This window comes from Columba livia, chromosome 10 (genome assembly GCF_036013475.1).
Source record: "Columba livia isolate bColLiv1 breed racing homer chromosome 10, bColLiv1.pat.W.v2, whole genome shotgun sequence".
Classification (NCBI taxonomy): domain Eukaryota; kingdom Metazoa; phylum Chordata; class Aves; order Columbiformes; family Columbidae; genus Columba; species Columba livia.
In genome coordinates this window covers 6420911-6441136 of record NC_088611.1, presented here as the reverse complement: position 1 = coordinate 6441136, position 20226 = coordinate 6420911, and the positions used below count along the sequence as shown (strand labels likewise).

The 20226-nt window shown below is 43.2% G+C and overlaps 3 protein-coding genes and 4 non-coding genes across 11 annotated transcripts; 1 reads left to right on the top strand and 6 right to left on the bottom strand.

Annotated features, from left to right (window-relative positions):
• Positions 1-245: 245 nt before the first annotated feature.
• Positions 246-2618, bottom strand: SPCS1 (signal peptidase complex subunit 1). Its single transcript, XM_005508849.4, has 4 exons — positions 2196-2618; positions 1599-1658; positions 1219-1305; positions 246-434 (listed from the first exon to the last, which is right to left on the bottom strand). The coding sequence occupies exons 1-4, from the start codon at positions 2616-2618 to the stop codon at positions 312-314; spliced, it is 693 nt and encodes a 230-aa protein (XP_005508906.2). The 3' UTR covers positions 246-311.
• Positions 2530-9931, top strand: GLT8D1 (glycosyltransferase 8 domain containing 1). 5 transcript variants are annotated; one of them, XM_065075136.1, is made up of 10 exons: positions 2530-2705; positions 4522-4584; positions 4691-4789; positions 5384-5600; positions 6254-6371; positions 6912-6996; positions 7187-7299; positions 7863-8029; positions 8219-8331; positions 9005-9931. In XM_065075136.1, exons 2-10 carry the CDS (start codon positions 4569-4571, stop codon positions 9193-9195), a joined length of 1119 nt encoding a protein of 372 aa, XP_064931208.1. In that variant the 5' UTR covers positions 2530-2705; positions 4522-4568; the 3' UTR covers positions 9196-9931. The 5 variants fall into 5 exon arrangements, with proteins under 5 accessions (XP_064931208.1, XP_064931207.1, XP_064931212.1 ...); XM_065075135.1 differs by having other exon boundaries at positions 2705-2968; XM_065075140.1 differs by lacking the exon at positions 2530-2705 and adding an exon at positions 2727-2979.
• An 883-nt stretch (positions 9932-10814) lies between these two features.
• On the bottom strand, positions 10815-20216 carry GNL3 (G protein nucleolar 3). The gene is made up of 15 exons (XM_065075134.1): positions 20100-20216; positions 19795-19853; positions 19256-19393; positions 18534-18647; positions 18284-18367; positions 17644-17779; positions 16634-16737; positions 15549-15684; positions 14925-15012; positions 14360-14543; positions 13735-13877; positions 12901-13037; positions 12126-12340; positions 11722-11803; positions 10815-11635 (listed from the first exon to the last, which is right to left on the bottom strand). Exons 1-15 carry the CDS (start codon positions 20110-20112, stop codon positions 11547-11549), a joined length of 1722 nt encoding a protein of 573 aa, XP_064931206.1. The 5' UTR covers positions 20113-20216; the 3' UTR covers positions 10815-11546.
• Positions 14156-14231, bottom strand: LOC135580489 (small nucleolar RNA SNORD19). Its single transcript, XR_010475207.1, has one exon. It is a non-coding gene; the product is annotated as a small nucleolar RNA SNORD19 (small nucleolar RNA).
• Positions 14615-14692, bottom strand: LOC135580490 (small nucleolar RNA SNORD69). Its single transcript, XR_010475208.1, has one exon. It is a non-coding gene; the product is annotated as a small nucleolar RNA SNORD69 (small nucleolar RNA).
• Positions 15110-15183, bottom strand: LOC135580488 (small nucleolar RNA SNORD19). Its single transcript, XR_010475206.1, has one exon. It is a non-coding gene; the product is annotated as a small nucleolar RNA SNORD19 (small nucleolar RNA).
• Positions 17509-17581, bottom strand: LOC135580487 (small nucleolar RNA SNORD19). The gene has a single exon (XR_010475205.1). It is a non-coding gene; the product is annotated as a small nucleolar RNA SNORD19 (small nucleolar RNA).
• Positions 20217-20226: the final 10 nt, after the last annotated feature.

Sequence of the window (20226 nt, the reverse complement as noted above, 5' to 3'; positions counted from 1 at the left end):
TTAAGCTATGGCAACAGCTTAACTAGTCTTCATTTAATTTGCTGTGTTCCTTTTTACTAATATACTTGAGTGAGATGTGACCCCCAGTAGCCTTAAGTTAACCTGCCCACCCCTGCCTTCCCAGTGACTTCACTGAAACTCCAGCCAAACCTGAGAGCGCCTTTGTGCTCTCTGCAGATCTCGGTATACTCGTGGTAGTATACAACATAATAAGAAAAAAAAGAACCACACACTAAACCAAAAAGTATCTCCCAGTGGAAATGCATTTAACAAAATTCAATGAAGTAACAGCAGGAAGAACCACATTGTTTTTAGCTTTTAGCATGTCTCTTTGGCTTTCTGTCTGCTGACTTCTTGTCTTCTGCTCCCGACTCTTGGACAGGGAGCCACTGGAGAGGGTTGCGGCGGTACATAGGCCACGGGGGGAGGGTTAGCTTAGAGAAAAGGAGAGAAGTCAGAACATGTAAATCAAGACGCTGGATAAGTGTTCTGTACAGCTTGTTAGGAAAATCTTACTCCATAACTATTGTACCAGTTAGTTTTAAAGTTCATAGTTTCATAGTATCAAGATACATATCCATATATGTAAAGGTTACATTGTATACCTCACAGTCATGCTTAGCTAAAGGCCCCCAGCTCCTTGCAAGGAGGGGGATGAAAGCACAAATGTTGAAGAGAAAAGGATATCCCTGGACTACAGAGGTTACGCCAGCACCCTCCAACACCTCGGTGAAACCCTCCCGTTATCTGGCATCACAGATAAGTAACTGATAAGAATCATGCATGAAACTGCATTCTGTGTGCCCCAGCTGGAATGGGACACCTTGTGTCCGTGAATAAGGAATTCCTCTTGTAACTCGCCAGTGGTGTTCTACCCTCTTTCCTTGGTTGGCACCAGCCAGCTGAAAAATGTTTGTGACAAGCTCCTACTCCAGAGAGTAGGAGAAAGCCTTTCAGTCCTTTCTGTTATCAATGCTGTCAGCTTGACGTGAAAGTGACACCGAATTAGTTTTTCATTTCAATTAAATGTTATGTAGCAGTATTAAATCGCAGTGTTCCCCAAGATCTTACTGGTATTTGAGAAAAGGCACTTACTGGCTTGTAAAGCACTTCTAAAGATAAAAGTATGTATTAACTATCTGACTTAAATACCAATTTAACAATTATTTCAGGTTAAATAGTGCATATATTTTCTGGTTTGGGGAAAAAAATTCTTACCAAACATGATAAAAGAAACCCAGCCATAACTATGTAGACAGTCCACCCAAATTGTTCGGTGATGTATCCATAGATGAAACCAATTATCTGGGGAAAAAAACAAAACCAAAACCATTTCCTATGCCATGATTAAGTTGCAAGGCCGGGGGAGAAGGAGGAAAATACAGTTCATACACCTTTCTAACTTTGTTTCCAAAATAGTAGGCCAATAATGAAAGTAAAAGATTTAAAGAAGAAAAGTCTTGATTCATGACAGCCAATCTGATTTTGTCTAAAGCTTTTAGTGACCCAGTTAAGCCAAACAATCAGAAAAAAACCTTGTGTGTAAGATCAGAATAATGAAGTCTGTACGTTATCACCTATAGTTCTAGTATACGTACCGCAGAGACAAGAATGATTCCTTGAAAAATCTGTTCTGCTAATTTTTGGCCCTTGTAATCCTGTGGAAAGAGATATTTTTTATCAGTTACCCAAAACACAGACTAGTTAAACTCTTTCAGGTGAGAGCCTAGACCACAGGTTCTCAGCTCTTTTGTTCAACTTTCAAAACAGACAGGAATTATTTTTATTATAGTGTCTGAATTTCAAGTGTAAAAGAATGAAGAATTAACTGAATTAAAATAACTTAATGCCTTCCCTACAGTCTCGACCACATCATCTAAAAATGAAAGCAAGCACTGTCTGTTCAGGATAAGCGATGTAAGTTCAAAATGCCATTGTAGTTAGCTTCGTATTGCTATGTAAAAGCCGTGACACCACAAAAGAGAGCTGGGAACGCTGTTTTCTGGTTGTACACGGCACAGACACAGAAGTACAGGGGGGTTTCCCTGCACTGCCGTGTGTGACCTGCATTGTGCAGCACCTTAAAGCTCGAATTTTCAGAGCAAGCCACGGCAATTACACGGAGCCGCAGACGCGCAGGGTTTCCCCACGCGAGCTGCCGGCACCGCGCGGCCGGGCCCCCGCGGCCGCCCTACCATCTGCGTGGGGATGGAGCGGAAGACGTGCAGCATGGCGGCGGAGCGCGGCTCCTCGCAGTCCTCGCAGCTGTCTGTGTCGTCCCCGTCGGAGCCCGGCGGCGACTGCCGGCTGTTGGCGTCGCTCGGCGCGGCGCTGGCGAAGGCCCCGCGGGGCAGGTACAGCGGCTGCCCGAGGAGTGACTGCGCTTCCAGCAAATGCGGCAGGAGCCTGCTGAGCTGGCCGGAAACACGCCAGTCTTGCTCCGCCCCGTCGCCCCACGGCCAGTGGTGCCGGTTTACTGCTACAGTCAGCGGCTCCCCGCTGCCCCGGGCCTGGGCCTCGGCCTCTACCGCCTCGGCCTCTACCGCCTCGGCCTCTACCGCCTCCGCCTCGGCCTCCACCGCCTCCGCCTCGGCGCTGTCGTTGCCTTGCGCCGCCATCGGCAACGGCCGGTGCGGGACGCTGTCTCCCCGGCAACGGCGGCCTCGAGCCTCAGGACCCCAGACTGAGGGGCCTTCATCCGGCAGGTGCGAGGCGCCTGCGGTGTCGCCTCTCCGGGATCGGCACTGAGTTGGCAGCCTGCATGCTGCCCTTCCCGACCGAGACTTGAGCTCTCCTCGTGAAGTGCCGGCAGCAGCCGCAGCCCCGCTAGTGCAGCAGAGAGGGCGCGGCCCGGCCTTCGCGCCTCACGGCCATCAGGCATCGCGGCGGGCACCTGCGGTCCGTAGGCCGCTGTTGAGCGGCGGCGGCGCATTGCCGAGGTGGCAGTTGGCGGCGGCGCGGGCGGACGGTGAGAGGAATGTGAGGGCGGTCTCGGTAGAGTCGGGCTCGGCCCTGCCGGCCTCGGAGCGAGTGTCCCGCCGGGGCTGTGCCTCCCGCGGGCAGCGGAGGGGGAGCCGCGCGGGACCCCGCCGAGGAGGCGGGTTTGTGCTGCCGGGCGATGCGGTGAGGCGGGGGGAGCGGTGTGTGCCCAGCGCAGGGCTTGTGAGCCGCGTCCCCGGCGTGACCGAGACCGCGGCAGGGCAGCGATGAGCAGGTGTTGGAGTGGTTTAGCGCGGCTTTGTGTTCGCATTGACAGCCATTTCTGGAAAAGTCGATGTGTAAATGCTTTCAGCGCGGGCTGCTGCGGTGTCCCTGAGGGCAGGGGCTGTATGTGTGTGTGTGTCTCTGTGTGTCCGTGTGTCTCTGTGTGTCCGTGTGTCTCTGTGTGTCCGTGTGTCTCTGTGTGTCCGTGTGTCTCTGTGTGTGTGTCTGTGTGTGTCCGTGTGTCTCTGTGTGTGTGTCCGTGTGTCTGTGTGCACTCTCACCTTCGCTGCCGCAGGGCCCGGGGACTCTCGCACCTTCCATAACCCACGGCTGCGTGTCTTGCCCGGTGTCAGCGCTGCTGTGGACACGGCACACAGCGTTTGTTGCCTGTGCTTGACAAATGTGTCTTCCCCGCGCGGGAAACGCAACAGCGGAGAGAAGCTGGTGAAGTCTGACACACATAATGGTCATAACGCAGTTTGCGGTGTTTTAATTTGTCTGTTTTGCAAGTGTTTGAATGTAGAAGTGGTTCTTGAGCCATGGGTGGTGTTGTGCTGCGAGTGCTTTCTGTGTGTCACCCAAGAGCCACTTCGCACTGGTTCTGGTTTCACAATGACGCGTACCGTTAAATAAGAAATACATGTGTTTGAATTGCATACCCAAATCGCATCATTGCTTTGAGTGTGTTTTTCTCTCTTTCTATAGCATGATGATAATACCTTCTTTTACAGTTTCGTGATTTTTTTTTTTGTATGATGACACTGATGCTTCAGCTGATATTCTGTTATATTTTACGTAGACAATTCCATGGTTTTGAAAGCGTATAATGCTACTTGTTAAAATCTGATAAACACTGTGTCCTGCCAAAATCTTGCAGCTACTTAAGACTGGAAAGAAATGTATAATCATTTGCCTTACTACTGGGATACTTCCAGTTCGGATAGTCAAATAAATTGGATCAATAGTAAAAAAAAACCAAACATACATAATCTTCCAAATTATTTCCAGATGACTTTTGACTGGCAGAAAGAGTCGAGTGTTATGTTTGTTTGCTTGTTTTATGCAAGCGTAGTTAAGTGGCAGTATCTCTGTGTCTCCCTTTTCATCTCCGAGTACTTCTTTAGATACGTAATTGTAGCTACGTACTTACTGAGATACACCACTCTGATACTGAAATGTAACATACTTTTGTTTTTGTTCTTGAAGAGAGGGAAACATTGACTGCATTCAGAACCCGTCTGGACACAATAGTGTGTTGTGCCTTGTGTAGACATGCACTGGAAGTAGAAAGTGACTGCCGTATTTTTTCTCTTGCAGGTTTGCAGGAAACTTATGCTAATAAAATAAAGTAAAATAAGATAAAAATGTCATTAAGGAAAGGTATGTGCATATGTATGTCTAATTTTTTAAAAATCTCTTTTGCACTTTTCCCAGTTTCCCAGTCTTTCTCTGGTTGTATTGATAAACTTTTCCTTTAAATTTTCAGTGAACATTTCCATCCTTATAGTGGCAGTTGTCATATTTTTGCTGGTTCTTCATCATAACTTCCTGGGCCTCAGTGACTTCTTAAAACAGGAACTGTCAGGTGTGTTGGTGGGTTTTTGTTGGTTTTTGTTGGTGGGAAAGCACGTGCTCTGGCCAGACAGAAACCTTCCTGTGCTTTCAGCTTAGATAATGTAGTGTGATCTGTGATGGACTAAACGTGGGCTGTACTTAATGCCTCGATCTTCAGTGGGAAAATAAATCACAACAGTGACTTTAATTTACAATTTCTGTTTTCTTCATTGATTTCTATCTAAGAGGAAAATAAAGTAGAAGAAAAAGAGGGAAGGGTGATGTGGAAAAAGGCTAAAAGCTGTTGGGGTGAGAGGAGGAAGTCAGTGAGATTATAGACATGGCAGAGGCGACCAAAGGGAAGTGTGGCCTACTGTAGTTTAAGCCTCATTTTATACCTTGTTGTGATGCATAGTATGTAGTTTATTTGTCAAATGTTTTCTTATTAACATCTCAGATTCTCAAGAGCAAGTGCCATATTTTAAGTGTTTGATACTGGCACACTGTAATCCACACCCCAAGTGAGACATCCAAGTGCTTCCGTAGTAGAAATAGTGGCAGGTGTTGGGAATTTTGGCATGGTAATAATGTCTGTTTATTATGTGATACCATTTGTACTTCACAGATTCAAACCCAGTAGGACTTCAGCCTATAGATTTTATCCCTGCAGTTCCCCAGAGGCTAGAAGATGAAAGGAATGATAAGGAGATTTCTGTGGTCATTGCAGCATCAGATGAGCGGCTCGGGGGTGCAATTGCAGCCATGAACAGTATTTACAGTCACACCAAATCCAACGTGGTTTTCTATATTGTTACTTTGAATGATACTGTGGATCACTTGAGGTAATGATCTTTTCATTAGCTTCCCACAATGTTGTAAAACTTCCGTATCTCTGAGGAGAGGGAGAACTGACTTTCCCTGGAACGGCGTTCCTCTAAATTGTTTGCAATCCTACATGCTGCTGCTTATTGCAGCTTTTTGGCAAGGCTGCTGTGGGGAGTGCTGCAGTTGTTCCCTCTGGAAATATTGCAGGGATGGAGAAGAGCTATCTTTTCCAGTGGGGTTATATGCAACTGGTGGGGTTGGTGTTTGTTGGTGGAGGGGTTGTACAAATTACTTCCTACATTTCATCTAAGCAATTCAGATGCTGGGAATGAAGTTTCTCCATTTTTTGATTGTTCTTTGATAGTTTTACCCACATCCGTTCACAACGATATTTTTTGTGGAGGATCTGTGATAACAGGACCATGTATTTCTAATAAAATAAGAAGCAACCTCATACTTTCACGTATCACGGCTGTCCAGTACCCTGACGGTGGACATGGCCCTGCAGTCGTACAGGACACCACTGACATCAGCTATAGATTACATTCTATATGTATGTTTGTTGGATAGGGAAGTGAATGGCCAGATCAAGATCTGTGTCACTCGCATCTCCACTCTATGTTTGATTTTGTCTCACTTGACAAAATCTGTGCCTTTCTCCTGTTTGCAGGCTGTGGCTAAGTAACACTGCTCTGAAAAATCTGAGATACCGAATTTTGGATTTTGACCCTCGTGTCTTAGAAGGAAAAGTACAAGTGGATCCTCAAAAGGCAGACACCCTAAAACCAGTGAGGATGATGTTGATTACTTTTTGCAATTATTAGTTATTAGCAATATGTTTAGATTGGCTTTTGAACACAACTAGAGATCAAAATCAAATCTGTTACTGTAGAAGAATATTTGATAATCAAATTCCTAAATTTTCAGTAAGAATAAATTTCCAGATAGTGAGAGATGGATTGAATATCTACATATGCATGCCTAGTAACATTTTTTGCTGCTAGCTACAGTGACACATAGCAGCTTGCATGTCAAGCATGCCAGCACCTCCGAGATACTGCAGGTATACACGGAGAAATAAGAAATTCTAATATAGACCAGTTTTAAAGTTAGTTTATCAATGCACCAATTCATAGGAAACCAGAAATTGACGGAACCTGTTTATTTTAAATAACTCCCAGGATCTTGCTGCCTATTCTGTTTCCTTGGTAGAAGTTGTCTTGGACATTAGTCCCTTTGAAAAGTGCCGGGAGTAACAATCAATTTCACATTTATTTGGACAAATTTGCATTTAATTCTTCATTTATCTTGCTTTCTTGTTTTCGCAGTTAACCTTTGCAAGATTCTACTTGCCCTATTTGGTACCTCATGCAGAGAAGGTCATCTACGTGGATGATGATATAATAGTGCAAGGTAGGGGACCTTTTCTTAGGCTTTTGCCACTGGCCTTATGCTGAGGTCAGTCACCAAACACTTTGTAAATATGAGTGAGTTGGATTAAACTGTGCGGTTTTATCCGCTGTGGCAATGGACTGAACAAAAAGTCACTCAGCGCTTTACCAGGATTGCTTTTAATTTTTCTGTGCTCACTTCTATTTTTCAGATGATATTCTTGAGCTTTACAACACTCCATTGAAACCTGGACATGCAGCTGCGTTTTCAGATGATTGTGACTCAACCACTAACAAAGTTGCCGTCCGTGGAGCGGGCAATCAGGTTAGTTTAATTCTGATTCAGTGGTTTCAATACTATACATGCCAGGCTTTGGAAAAGGGCACTCGGTTTTAATGTACTTGCAGGCTGACTGCCATGTGCAGTGAGCAGAACGGTGTGACTGTCCCTGCCCAAATCAATTTAGTCTGACATTTGTGTTACAAATGACGCCTGCAGTTTTAGGCACAGTAAAAGCACTGAATTTTTACTGTGCTTTACAATAAGAGCAATTCCCGGTGTGGAACAGCAGGAGGTCTTAGAATATCTGAAGGAGAATTTTTCATTTATGAGAGTTTAAGAAGGACGTTTTCTGAGAGTGGTACTGTATTAATAATACGGTATTGTTAAGATCATGCAGAATTCCTTAAATATGTAGTTATGTAATAATATTTTTTAAATGTTAGACCTCTTAGGCTTTCTTTGTCTCATGTTAAGGGAAGGGGTATTTGCTTTAACAACTCCAGGCTATGCTTGTCTGTTGGAAGTTGTGCGGGATTTTTCTTTAAATAGCAGTTCGACTGTATTTTAAGCTAATTTCTACTCTCTTTTTTTTTTTTCCCCCACAGTATAACTACATTGGGTTTCTAGATTACAAAAAAGAAACCATCCGAAAGCTTGCCATGAAAGCCAGCACCTGCTCTTTCAATCCAGGAGTTTTTGTTGCCAATTTGACAGAATGGAAGTTACAGAACATCACTAAGCAATTGGAGAAGTGGATGGCACTTAATGTAGCGTAAGTACCCCCAAGCTGGTGGTGACAGTGGGTCAGGGAGTGGGTTATGGTGATGGCATCTAACTGTTAAATGGACTATGTATGTGTTGTATGTGTCTGTGGATTCCTATCATGCAGCTGCAAGTGAAAATCAACAGCTCTAGGGCCACACAAACATCCTTTCCAACTTCTTTTCATCTTTTCTTTCAGAGAGGAGCTTTACAGTAGGACACTGGCTGGCAGCATCACAACACCTCCGCTGCTAATTGTATTTTACAAGCAACATTCCAGTATTGATCCCATGTGGAATGTCCGCCATCTCGGTACGTATGGAACATTTGTGACACTGCTTCCCCAGTGCTTTTCCAGATCTGTAGCTGGACACCTATTTGATGATGCAGCAAATGGATCTTTTCTTCCTCTATTTTATACCTTGTTCTTTAAGAAACACTGCTTTGCAATACCATCTCGGTGCTTGTGGGCTTGATCTTTCAAGTTCTTTTTTGATCTGCTAGGCGGCTACTTCTTGAACCGGCTTACTCTCAAATGACTTCGCATGTTCCTTCCCTTTTTCCACATATATGTTGTATCTGAAGTGATTCCAGGTGTTTCTTCCACGACTGTTGGGAGGAACAGACATTCATACCTGTTGTGCTACTGGTGAAACCCCAGTGCTGGAAGAGCTTTATTAGGTTTTGTTTCCAATGAACAACACATAGGCTGCTGAATACATCTGGGTATTAAGGAAGGGTTTAAAGAACTTGGGAGTTAAGGCAGTACATAAAAATAAATACTGTGACGGACCACAGTGGCATTCAGTTGCACCTTAGTATGTTTTTCACTTTGCCCTGATTTCTGCCTCCCAAATCACTTCCTTTTTTTTCATAAATGACAAGATTTCCTTTGTTAAAAACCTTTGTTTTGAAATTAGAATATTGCATGTTGGTGTTTCTGCTGCATTTATTTCAGGCGCTAATGGTTCTTTTTCAATAAAAGGGTCTAGTGCTGGAAAGAGGTACTCTCCGCAGTTTGTGAAAGCTGCCAAGCTGCTCCATTGGAACGGACACTTCAAACCATGGGGAAGAACAGCTTCATATGCTGAAGTCTGGGAGAAGTGGTATGTTCCTGACCCTACAGGCAAGTTCAGCCTGATCCGCAGACATTCAGAAGCCTATGAAGCAAAGTAGAGTCAATTTTAATAACTGATGGCATTTTCTCAGGAAACTTCAGGAGCCAAGCAGAACGTTTTTTTTAGCCAGCTTGTTTTACAGAGCAGCCCTTGCCTTCTGGAGCACAAGGTAATGCGCTTGTTCAGGTGCCGTTCTGAAAGGCACAGTTCCAAAGGAGACTCACTTCGCTCGTGTGACGGAAGATGCTACTCCAGCAGCACTATAGAAAGCAAAGGAGGATCTCTATAAACTGGCATTTTCCTTCGTTCATTTCTGTCTGCTATGTGTTCTTCTGCTCTTTACTACAAGTCTAGAGGAGAATCATTTTGTCAGCTATAGAGAGTTTCTAAGATACATCTTCAGCTGGTGCTTGCACCATGCAAATCTTGCACAGCAGTGTACTGTAATTAAGGGCTGCTTGGGTTTTGTTCTCTTGTTTTGTTTTCTTATCCTCTGAAATAATCAACAACCCTTTCCTGCATGAAATCTCCTCCCAACCATTTTTGTGTCTTTCATGCAGAATTCTGCCAAATAGAATCTTTCAAGTATTATTTCACTATGCAAAGTGGTTTTAACTGCCAGTGAACACTAAAACATTTTTGTAAATAGGTGGATAAAACTTTATTCGAAAATAAAAGCCAATTTAACATGTTGACTCAAACCTCGGGTAAATGGCAATCTGATTCTAGACTTGATCTGATACATGAAGTATGTTTCCTTTGTACTTAAAATACAGTAAGTGATTGAAACTAGAGTCAATTGATCTCATCTTTGTGAAAGCAATCTCATTCTAAAATTGTGCAAAACGTTTATTTTGGGGAACAGGCTGTACGAATCACAGATTAATGTTGTTAAGTTCCTCATAGCTCTTTCAGGTGAGCATGGTTCTGCTACTGAAGTTTTTCCCACTGTGCTTTTCCTGGTCTGGCTGTTTGAACTCATCAAGTAAGATTCCTGTGCCCTTTTGCAGCTGGCTGCCTGTTGCCTCTTACATGCTTTTTTTTTTTACAGTTACAGTGTTGAGTAGTGGTTACTACGAGATGTATATCCCAGCAGCTGTTGTGCCAACTATCCCATTTAATACAGGTTTGAACTCAAGTTGTCATTTTTGTTCAATAATACTGCTTGTGAACAGTCCTCAGTATGTGTAGATAAAGGGCTTTGTGTTGTTAATGCAGTGATGGGCTCAGTGTTGTGTTGTCTGAATGCAGGGCAGCAGAGAGCTAAGGGGCTCATTCATGTATATGAGTTATGGTTTTAGTACTGCTTTATAATTTAACAGGATTTCCAACTACTTCACTCGTTACAGTCACTACCTATAGTTCTGTTTCTGTCAATTCTTTTCCTTGGTTTTGATGAACAAGAACCATTCTTGTCCTTGAAGTGGTGAGGAGTAATAAGTTCAGTTGCCAGACTTTGAAAGATTGCACTAGATCAGCCGACACCAACTGAAGTCTGATGGTCAGGCTGTTTCAGCAGGCTTAAATGAACTGTACGTGTCTGTGTCTGCACTTCATACTTTTTTAAGCCACAGAGGACTTTGCCTCTACATACATTTAGGGAAAATACAACTCCTAAAGAACACAGAAATCAGACCTTTAGGTTAACAGGAAGAAAACAGGCACATGGGAAGAAGATGCCTGGTGTCAGGTGTTTATTCTAAATTGTTGGGTCATTCTCTTGCTCCCCCAGTTCCAGTACAGGCTCAGTGCAATTACAGGTCCATACAACACAGAGCAACGTTTTGCTTTACAGTTACCAGTTGTTGCCATGTATAATAGGTGTCATCAGGAAATATATCTTTTGTTTGAGAGCATCATAAGAACAAGAAGCTTGTTCCCTGGTGAAGACAGATTGCTAATGTAATCTCAGTTACCTTTCCCAGTGAAGCTTCTGAAACAGCACTTAGATAAAATACCTGATGCCCAGCTGAAATAAGTGGCATTTTCTAGACAACTTTTACAAATGAAAGTTCTACAATTTTTTGCAGAAGTATACTGAAAACTTAACTGATTTGAGTCACGCTCTAGCAGTAATGTCTCTGTAATCCTCTGGAAGGGAGTATGAAAACTTACCATGAAATGTAATTGCTTGAACATGACTAGAATTACCTCCGTCTACTAGAAATTTTTTTAAATAGGCTTTTTTTTTAATACAGGAAATAAAGTTTAGGAGTTAAAAGCTGAATACAGTCAGTTTCCTAGATTTGCATAAAATCTGAAATGATCAAGGGAAATACACTAGTATATACATTATTTGATACATCAATAATTGTGAATCTTTGCAGCATTCCTCCAACTTCTGCTGCAACACAAGTCTTCATGACTCTTCTGAAAGAGTCTCCAAACCATGTCTTCACGCATAATTCCTTACACATAGTCTGTGTTAAAATCATAGGCATCATCTTCATCTGCTGTCTTATCCAAGTTGAGTGACAGTGAATTGGAATGTTCGCTTTCTGAGAAAAGAAAACGTGTAAGCGAAACCACTGCAAGTGCTAAAGTACTAGAGCCCATCCTTCAAGCCAGGGTTTTTAATACAGACCTGCTATCTGTTTTTCTGAATTTGTAGGACTTGTCTGTCGTTTTCCAAGCTTTGCTTTCCTGGTGACCTGAACTTTGCTTTCCTGCAAGTCAGAGAGGTCAGACATCATGTGTTTATTCAGACATTGCTAATGAAGTCTATCATGCAAATAAAACCGAACAAAGAGTGATGATCACATGGATGCCCCTTGTATAGCTGGTCAGGAATGCTGCCTTAGAACTGATTATGTTGTTCTTTCCTTAGTTAAGCAAAAAACGCAGCTCTTATCTCTAGGAGAAAGGCTTTTTGATTACTCTTAGTAGCTTCACAGTGCCTACACTTCTCAGTTTACAGCAGGATACTGACTGGGTATTGGTGTCAGGATCTAAAACAGGTAGAAGCTGCCTAATGAAATCCCAGTTTACCTCTTCGACATCCATTTCTTCTTCTTCTTCCACATCGTCTGGATCATCATCACTTTCTGTGAAATCCTCTTCTTCTTCTGTGTCCCCCTCCTTGCTTGTTTCCAAGTTTTCCCACTCCGGTGTTTCCTCTATCACTTTATTTTCCTCTATCGTCCCATTTACCATACCACTTGACTGGAAAATTATGCTGCTTGCTGGACTGGGCTGTTTCAAAGCTGGGAAAAACATAAGGAAGTGTCTGTTAAGTCAGTGTTAGCACCAGATGTAACGCCTATTCCCTGAGAGAACAGCCATAATTAGATCAGGGCTAGAAAAAGTCCTGTCCTGCCCCTTCCAAAAGATGACACTCCCACAGAAGCAGGTAGGACGGAGAACAATTCTCTGAGAGTAGCTCTCCCTGAGGCTTCCACAGAAAACTGCTAGGAGCTGAAAGACTTGGATATGAGTATATGTTGTACTACGTAAAATGTATTTTGTTGGCCTGATTAGGCAGTGTCTATGTGCTCTTAAACATTCTTTTCCCCTGGTTCCAGTTTAGGAGAGTTAGGGCAGTTAAGCAGAAAGCAGGAACTAGCAGGGGTGATTTGTGTTAAACCAGCACACAGATGCACTATTCTGTTGCGTCAGACTCCATTTCTTTTCTAAAAGGTTCATATTCACTGCATATTGGCAAAGCTATCATGTGAAACCCCAGGAGGGCTTCCATTCAAAACCTCCCATTTAAACTACTACCACCACTCTTAATGGTAGCAGTGCCTTACAGTAACAGTCCTACCTTGAACAGTGGTGTTGTTTTCTTCTTCTAGCTTATTTAAATTAAAGCACTCCTGCATTTCAGCTATTTTTTTTTCTGTAAGGTATGGTGGCGGTCTCCAGGATCCTGGAGGTTGTGAGTGGTAGCTTATTTTAGCTCTGGGAAAACAAAATATTAGCATTAAAAAACAACCAAAGATAACTCTCTTAAACTTCCCAGCCTAACCACTCATTTATTCTCATCTGTTTAACAGCAGTTAAATAGCTATTTAAATTTGACTCTGAAGTTCTCAATAACAGTATTAAGTGGATAGCCCGCTCCTGAGAGGAAAAAACTGGCATACTTTGTCACTGCAAATCTGCCTGTAAAATCATGAGCTGTAAAAGCAGCTGAACCACTTGAGCAAGGGAAATAGTCACACTGAATTACTGGGTTACATTTATTCCCACCCTCAGAATACAGGAAACACTATAAATTTCCACAGAAAATTTGCTATATCCTTTCCTGTCTGTAGAAGGATGACTAAATGGACCGAGTACTTGAGAGGAAGGCAAATTCCCCTAACAGAGCTATAGCAGAAGTCAGCAAACTGGCTGTGGAGTAACATGCAACATGCTTTCACTCTTTCCATGTATCCTTCACTACTTTAGAAAATAACCCATGGATGGCATTCCCTAAATCTGTTAGCCAATCCAGCTCTCTTTATCCAAATAAAATGTCTGGGAGGGGGGAGGGGTGTTGGTGAAAAGCAGCCTCTCCTTTCTAAGTATTTCTCAGGACATTCAGCTTCTGCTGTGCTGGATTAAGAATGTGAAAAAGGTGAGCAGCATAAAGCAAAATTCATAGCATACATACCCCGTCCAGTCACATAGTAGTAATTTAGCTACATTCTCTACGTCAGGAACGCCTCCCTTTTTCAGCATGCCCCTTTTCTGAGCAAGTAAAGTTAAAAACTCTTCAGTGTTGCTGAAATCTGGGATGCTATAGTGAATCGTTACCTGATGCAAAAGAAAATGGTGCATTCAGAGATAGATACCCACTTTTCTTTTAGTTTTAGGAATAAAAAAAAGCAAATCAAATTGGATTACAATTAGGGCAAAAAAGAATGTGAAGAGCTGTTTTTCTATTGCATGTGGGAGTAAACAGTACAAAGCAAAATGCCTACTTTATCAAATTCATTTGCTATTCACCCATACTCGTGGGTGTATAGAGACAGCACACTGGTTTGTGAAAAAACAGAACAGAGTCAGAATTAGGCTTAGGTTAAGCTACTTGAAACTAGAGTGAAATCAGAGTTGGATCTGAGGTCTTCACTGTAGTAATAGGAAGCAGTCAGAGTATCTTCATTTTTCACTCTGTGATATTGTGAATGGGATCTTAACACCAGTTTGTTTGGGTTTTTTTAATCAGAAAAGTTATTGGGCAAACAGTCTCTGGCTGACAGGATGCAGTGAGAGATGAGGAAAAAGAAAGAGCTCACCTGCTGTTTACTGCAGTGATTCAGAATGGCATCTGCTGCTTCAAGCACATCTGCTGACCCTGATTCTTCTGTGTCTATGATACTTCTCAAGGCCAGAGCCAGGGAACTGTTGGAAGGATCTGCAATTATACTTGGACTGTCTAAGATCTTTGTCTGTTTATCAATGTGCACAATTTGCATGGACCTGTTGAGAGAGAAATGCACTGTAAGTAGATAAATCAACTAGTAAAGGGCTGGTAGTGGTGAGGGATGCAAGACACAAAGCTCAGCGTTGGACTGAATGCACTTCATACAGAGTCAGTTTTTGTGCTTTTCCATCATTTGCTTTGTGTAGGACAGAAATCTAAATGTACAAAAAGCACAAGTTTATACAGTGTATCCCCCCGATGGCTTGCATCACACAGCTCAGTCTTTCATCCTGGCAAATTGAAACCTGCATTTGAAACTGCACAGAGGGGCATACTTTGCCCTAATGGATGGAAATTGTACACAAACAACAAACTCAAGGTAATCAGAAAACAACAACAAACAATGAAATGAACAGCTTTTATCAGACTCAACTTACTTGGTAACACCTCTTGTTAGGCCAACATTGCAAGCTCGAACTCCTTTAAGACTGTTGATGATGCTGCTCTTTCCCACATTAGGAAAACCTGGACAAAACCACGTAAGTCCTTGTTAGTTAGATAAGAACAGCCTATCTAACACTGATCAAAACCGCTTCTTCTAGGTGTCTTTGGTAAAGTACATCTTCAGTGTGAGATCAGAGTTGGATCTGAAGTCTTCACTACAGAAGTAAGACAAGGTTTGTATCCTCATTTCTCACACTGATAATAAGAGGGACATGAATGACATCACTGAATGTCACACCACAGATCTTATCAGACAGGAGGAAGTCAGTGGAAGCTTGTGGTATGTAGCATCTTGTTCTCTTGCCTCCCTGCGCTGGTGAATCAGCTCAGGCCTCACACAATGTGTCTTCCACACATCACATACAGTATGTTTATGTAAATGGAACACAGATTGCTGTCAAATGCAGTACTGCAGTAGTGAGTCTTAGATGAAAATAAGAACATTTACTGGAAAGCCAACAAGAAAGTAATGTGTTGCTTTATCCAATTTGCAATATAAGATACCAAAACTTTATGGGAGAAGAAGGAACCTCTTCCTGTCTCTCCCCAACACTTACCTACTACGCCAACCTGAATGGCTTTGTTCTGAGTCTTGCCGTACTCTTGAAGAAGTTTCACGAGGCATTTGCTTCCAAAACATTCAGTGGTTCTTGATAGATCAACACGAGCACGTCTTTTTGTGACTTGTTCCTGCTACGGGATTCAAAGACAAAAAAAACCAAACCATGGTCAGGAGCTATTTAGGAAACTAAATATGTATGCTAAGATTTATTTATCTACTGTAATGTTTCCAACTCTTATCCTCTATTAGATGTTGCTGTGTTCTTCTAAATGGAAGGAATTAGTTTAATAAGAAATTGGGTAATCAATTAAGTGACAGTAAAAAAAGCAGCCATCAACTGCTAAGAGAAAAAGGAATGTGAACTGGCTTGTGATTTCAGTTCAGGCTGTGTTGCAGATTTGTTGTGTGACCATAACATAACCGTGTACATTCAGTTGGTAGAATCCTTAAATCTGCAAATTCCCTTCAAGAGGCTTCCATGTTTTGGAAGTTTTTCAAAGCCCGCTCTCTGTGTTGCAGTTTCTGCACCATTTTGCAGGCGGGTCTATTTCACTATGCTGGTACCAGGGTTGCGTGAAGCATTATGTATTAATACAACTCAAATGATCATCTTCAAAGAGTTGAGACTAGGACACAGGCAGCGACCTCCTTTATAATCTTCATGAAATATGTCAGGTGCTACCTCTATTGATGGCCACAGTCAGGATGAATGCACTAGTACAGTCTGCACCATTTAACCTGCAAAACAATTCAGATGGAACTGGTGCAGCCATCCTGTGTAGAAGATGAAAAATTCCTCATCTTCCTCTCCTCACTGTCCTACTTAGAGTTAAAAAAACAGAATTGCTTTTACTCTAGTCCAGCATCCTGGGCACAAATAATATGTATTTCAACAATAATTTTCCCACTCTCCCACAAAACTTAGTCAAAGTGCAAAGGTGTATCCATCAGTCACAGCAGTGTCAGCAAACACAGGGAAAAGGAATTTTAAAGAACAAGAGGTCCTGTTTCTCAACATGTGTCAGCACATGATTACAAACATATACAACTTAGTAATGAGACAGCCTGCAGTGCTCTTACCATAGTCTTGTCCTTCATCAGCGTTGCTGATTTAAAAGCGACTGTTGGAAACTCCTTCTTCAAATAATTCAACCATTTCTCTAAGTTCTCCTTTGGCACTAAATCTGGAAAAAAAGAGCACAGTCCTTTCACTCCTGTGAATCTTAAATATCACTGTGTGAAGGAAATCTAATGTGGAATCAGGAACCAGGCTGTATTTCCTGCCTTTAGTATGCTGCTTTGTTACAAATAATGTTTGGCGGAAAACCCCAGTGAAAAAAATACTGGGTACCCTCCCCAAAGACACTCAGTGTTGCAACTTCTAGTCTTTATTTTCTGCCTCAAGCAGAAGATACAAAATTACGTTTTTGACCCCTGTATCACATTTTTATTGCTGGGGTCTTGCTAGGAGACTTTGTATGGCGCAGAGAGTGATGTTCTCTGAAGGATTATCCCATCATCCCAGCAAAGGCTGCTCTAATACAAAGTTCCCTTTGCTCTTGCTGTCAGTATTTTATTTTCTTTTTGCTGGTTAACTCAGTGATTTCCAGCCTTTTTAGCTGGTTTCACCTTTTGTGTAGATTCTTTCTTACAGCAATAGAAGAGAGAAAATACTTCCCAAAGCCAAATTTCAAATCCAACCGCTGCATTGATTTGCTGATCCTTAACTCACTGTTGCCTGAGCAGGGACAAGCATTGTCACCTTTGCCTATTCACCTACATTGACAAAAATGTTAAAAATTGTAAGATCCTTAATTTCTATCAAATTTGGCTGAGACTGGCCAATGCCTTGAGATGTTACTGCAAAAGGAAGGGGCTAGTGTGCATTTTTCTGTCTGTAGTGTGTTCTTAGCAAACTAGACTAAAAGGTGGAGGAAATGTGACCCCTTCAATAGGGCAGTGAGCTCAGCGTTGGATCTTATGTCCTCAATGGAATCTCAGATTCCTTTGAATTCTTCTTCATAGCTCAGTTACTACTACAGAACCACACAGTGACCAAGTAACACTCCAAGAAAACCTGTGCTTCTTACCAGTTTTGTTCAGAACCAGCAGTAGCTTTTTGTCTCCTCCAGAGCAAGTTACAGCTTGCTCCAGTTGAGGACACCGGCAGCCCATTGGATCTCTGGCATCTAAAACTTCTAGAACCACATCTGAGGCCTCAATCACCTAGGTCAGAAAAAAGAGCGAAGACTCTCAAATAAGACATAACAGACCATTTGACAGATGACACTCTGGAATAGCTGTGGCTTACAACAGTGACTGTTGATTTTCACAGAATGATTCATGAGGTTTCGTAAGACTGTTCTTGTTTGAACTCCTGTCTTCTGAACTACACACCAGAAAGCTGAAGCAATTTTCATCTTTTTCCTCCAAAGGCAAGAAGTCCTTAGACACCAGTCCCAAATTGCTGCAAGAGCGCTCTGATCACTACGTACTGATATTAGCCCAAGAAGTCTGAAAGCTCAACATGCTGGATGTCTCAGGAGCTCACACCACACAAGACTGAAACTCTCAGTTTCTGTCATAAAATCCCTCACTTCAGTGTAGAAGTTTATCACAAACAACCTGTCTACTCTCTGGCAGCTGCACAGTAATACAAAAAAGGAAAATAACAAGTGGTCTCATTGCTGACTGTCATCAAATTATATAAAAATAGCTGAAGTGTCTCACCTTCTGGAGCTCCCTGCAAAATGATTTCTTCGAATTTTTATTCGGCAGTTTCTTAGGCTTTGCTTTAGATTTGGCAGAGGAATCCTGAATGCAAATAACAATGAAAGGGAATGATATAACTGAGAATTAATGTATTATACTTCCGTGCATATACAGCATGCAAATGTAACACAGAACATACTGCTTAAGAAGATGTAGTTTCAGGATTACTTTTATTGCTTCTTTAAGTTTCAAAGAATCAGACACCCACCTTTCCCTCTGCTTTTTCCTGGATTTTGGCTGCATTCTTTTTAGCTTCAAGCTTCCTCTTCTTTTCATGTTCTTTCTGTCTGTTGAGCTTCTGCTTTTGTTTTAGTTCTTCAAGCTGATGGCAAACAAAGACCCAAGCCAGATGAAACAACTTTGAGGGTGGTAAGAATACCGTCCTGTCTCCCCTTTACTTATTTCTGACTGCAGTTCCCGAGACAGCTTAGTTAGAAGTCGTGCCCGTCCAAGTGACAGTGGGAACATTTTTTGCATTCTATTCTGAAAAGAATACTCTTGCTTTCAATTGCCTCGAAACCAGAGGCAATACATCCACTAGCTAGACCCCAAAATAACAGCCATGCTCCACACTGCAGAGAGCAGATCCTTATTTTCTGTACAATCACATAATCACAAGACTTAACCTGTAGCATTCTGATGGGACATCTAGGTATCTCAGCATCACAGGCACTTCTGATTACACTAAAAATGACATTTCCAGCATGTTTATACAGACTGTGATGAAATGAAGGTTAAAAATAAAAGAGCAAATTGCTACATACTGTATAATACTAGAAATAAATACATTATTTTTCCAAAGTACACATCTACTGGGACCATTTACGGTCTACCACGATCGCACCTCTGGGTGTGCACATGTACACACACACACAAAGCTTCCTTGAAGATAGGAATCGCCTCAGTTCTTTCCCACCAACTGTATTTTACCCTCTGCTTTCTTTGCTCTGCCTCCCGCAGAAGCTCTTCCTTAAACGGCGCAGCACTGGGAACACCAGGATCCTTCTTGGGCTTTTTGCGTCCACGCTTTTTGGCCTCCTTCCTGACTTTTCGGTGGTGTTCTCTGATCTGAAGATGGGAACAATAATATCTTCTCAGTCGAAGGCAAAAGAAAAAGGGATGTATCTCTTGTAAAAAGTGTTACATTTGACTTTAGATTGAAACGTTTTGGTTGCATAATGTCCCACTGTAAGGTTACACTTGAACATACCAGCCCAGAATAATGCCAAATGGAATGATGTAAAAAATCTACACTTATTTCTACATCATCCTTTGGCTAGTGGTAACTGGAAAGCACATTCTTTGTTGCAGTCCAGACTTAACATTCAAGATAACATCCTTAACTGCGCACACCTGTACGTGCAACGCGTTTGTGTAGGAATGTATAAAGCACACCGCTAGCGTTACAGCGGCCAGCGCGGAGCACCAGCCCCCAGCCCCGCGGGCGGGGCAGCCCGGGCCTCACTCACCTTCTTCTGGATCTTGTAGCGCTTGTGGCAGCTCAGCCTCTTACTGGCCTTCCGCAGCTCTGCAAAGCACCGCGCCGGTCAGCGCCCGGGACAGCCGCGCCGCTCCCTGCAGCCCGGGCGTCCCACCCCCGGCCCGGGCCGCCGCCGTCAGCTCGGCCACGGGCAGCCGCCCCCCCCTCACCCCCCCACCGCCGCCGTTCCCCGGTCCCGGTCCCGGTCCCAGGCCGCCGCCCGCCCCCGCCATTCCCTCTCCTCAGAGCGCTCGGCAGCGGTGCCGCCCGCGCGCCGTCCCCGCTCCCGCTCACTGGGCCGCTTCATGGCGCCGCCGGCCGCGCTCGCCGCCACCCCACGTGCCGCGCTCCTTCCTCCTGCCGCCGGCGGGCGCTGCCGTAAAGCGAAGCGGCCCTTCCTCGCCGGAGGTGTCGCGCCGCC

Bases quoted from the DNA above. Each gene is read 5' to 3' on its own strand.
- SPCS1 (XM_005508849.4), bottom strand. From the start codon at position 2,618: ATGGCGGCGCAAGGCAACGACAGCGCCGAGGCGGAGGCGGTGGAGGCC. The intron at 1,659-2,195 runs GTAGGGCGGCCG...CTCTTTCCACAG, and splicing joins GCTCCATCCCCACGCAGATG to GATTACAAGGGCCAAAAATT. The intron at 435-1,218 runs GTAAGAATTTTT...CTTTTCTCTAAG, and splicing joins GGTTTCTTTTATCATGTTTG to CTAACCCTCCCCCCGTGGCC.
- GLT8D1 (XM_065075136.1), top strand. The intron at 5,601-6,253 runs GTAATGATCTTT...TCCTGTTTGCAG, and splicing joins GATACTGTGGATCACTTGAG to GCTGTGGCTAAGTAACACTG. The intron at 6,997-7,186 runs GTAGGGGACCTT...TCTATTTTTCAG, and splicing joins TGATGATATAATAGTGCAAG to ATGATATTCTTGAGCTTTAC.
- GNL3 (XM_065075134.1), bottom strand. The intron at 19,394-19,794 runs GTGAGTGAGGCC...TCCCATCTTCAG, and splicing joins GCTACAAGATCCAGAAGAAG to ATCAGAGAACACCACCGAAA. The intron at 13,878-14,359 runs GTGAGCTCTTTC...CTTTTGCATCAG, and splicing joins ATCACTGCAGTAAACAGCAG to GTAACGATTCACTATAGCAT.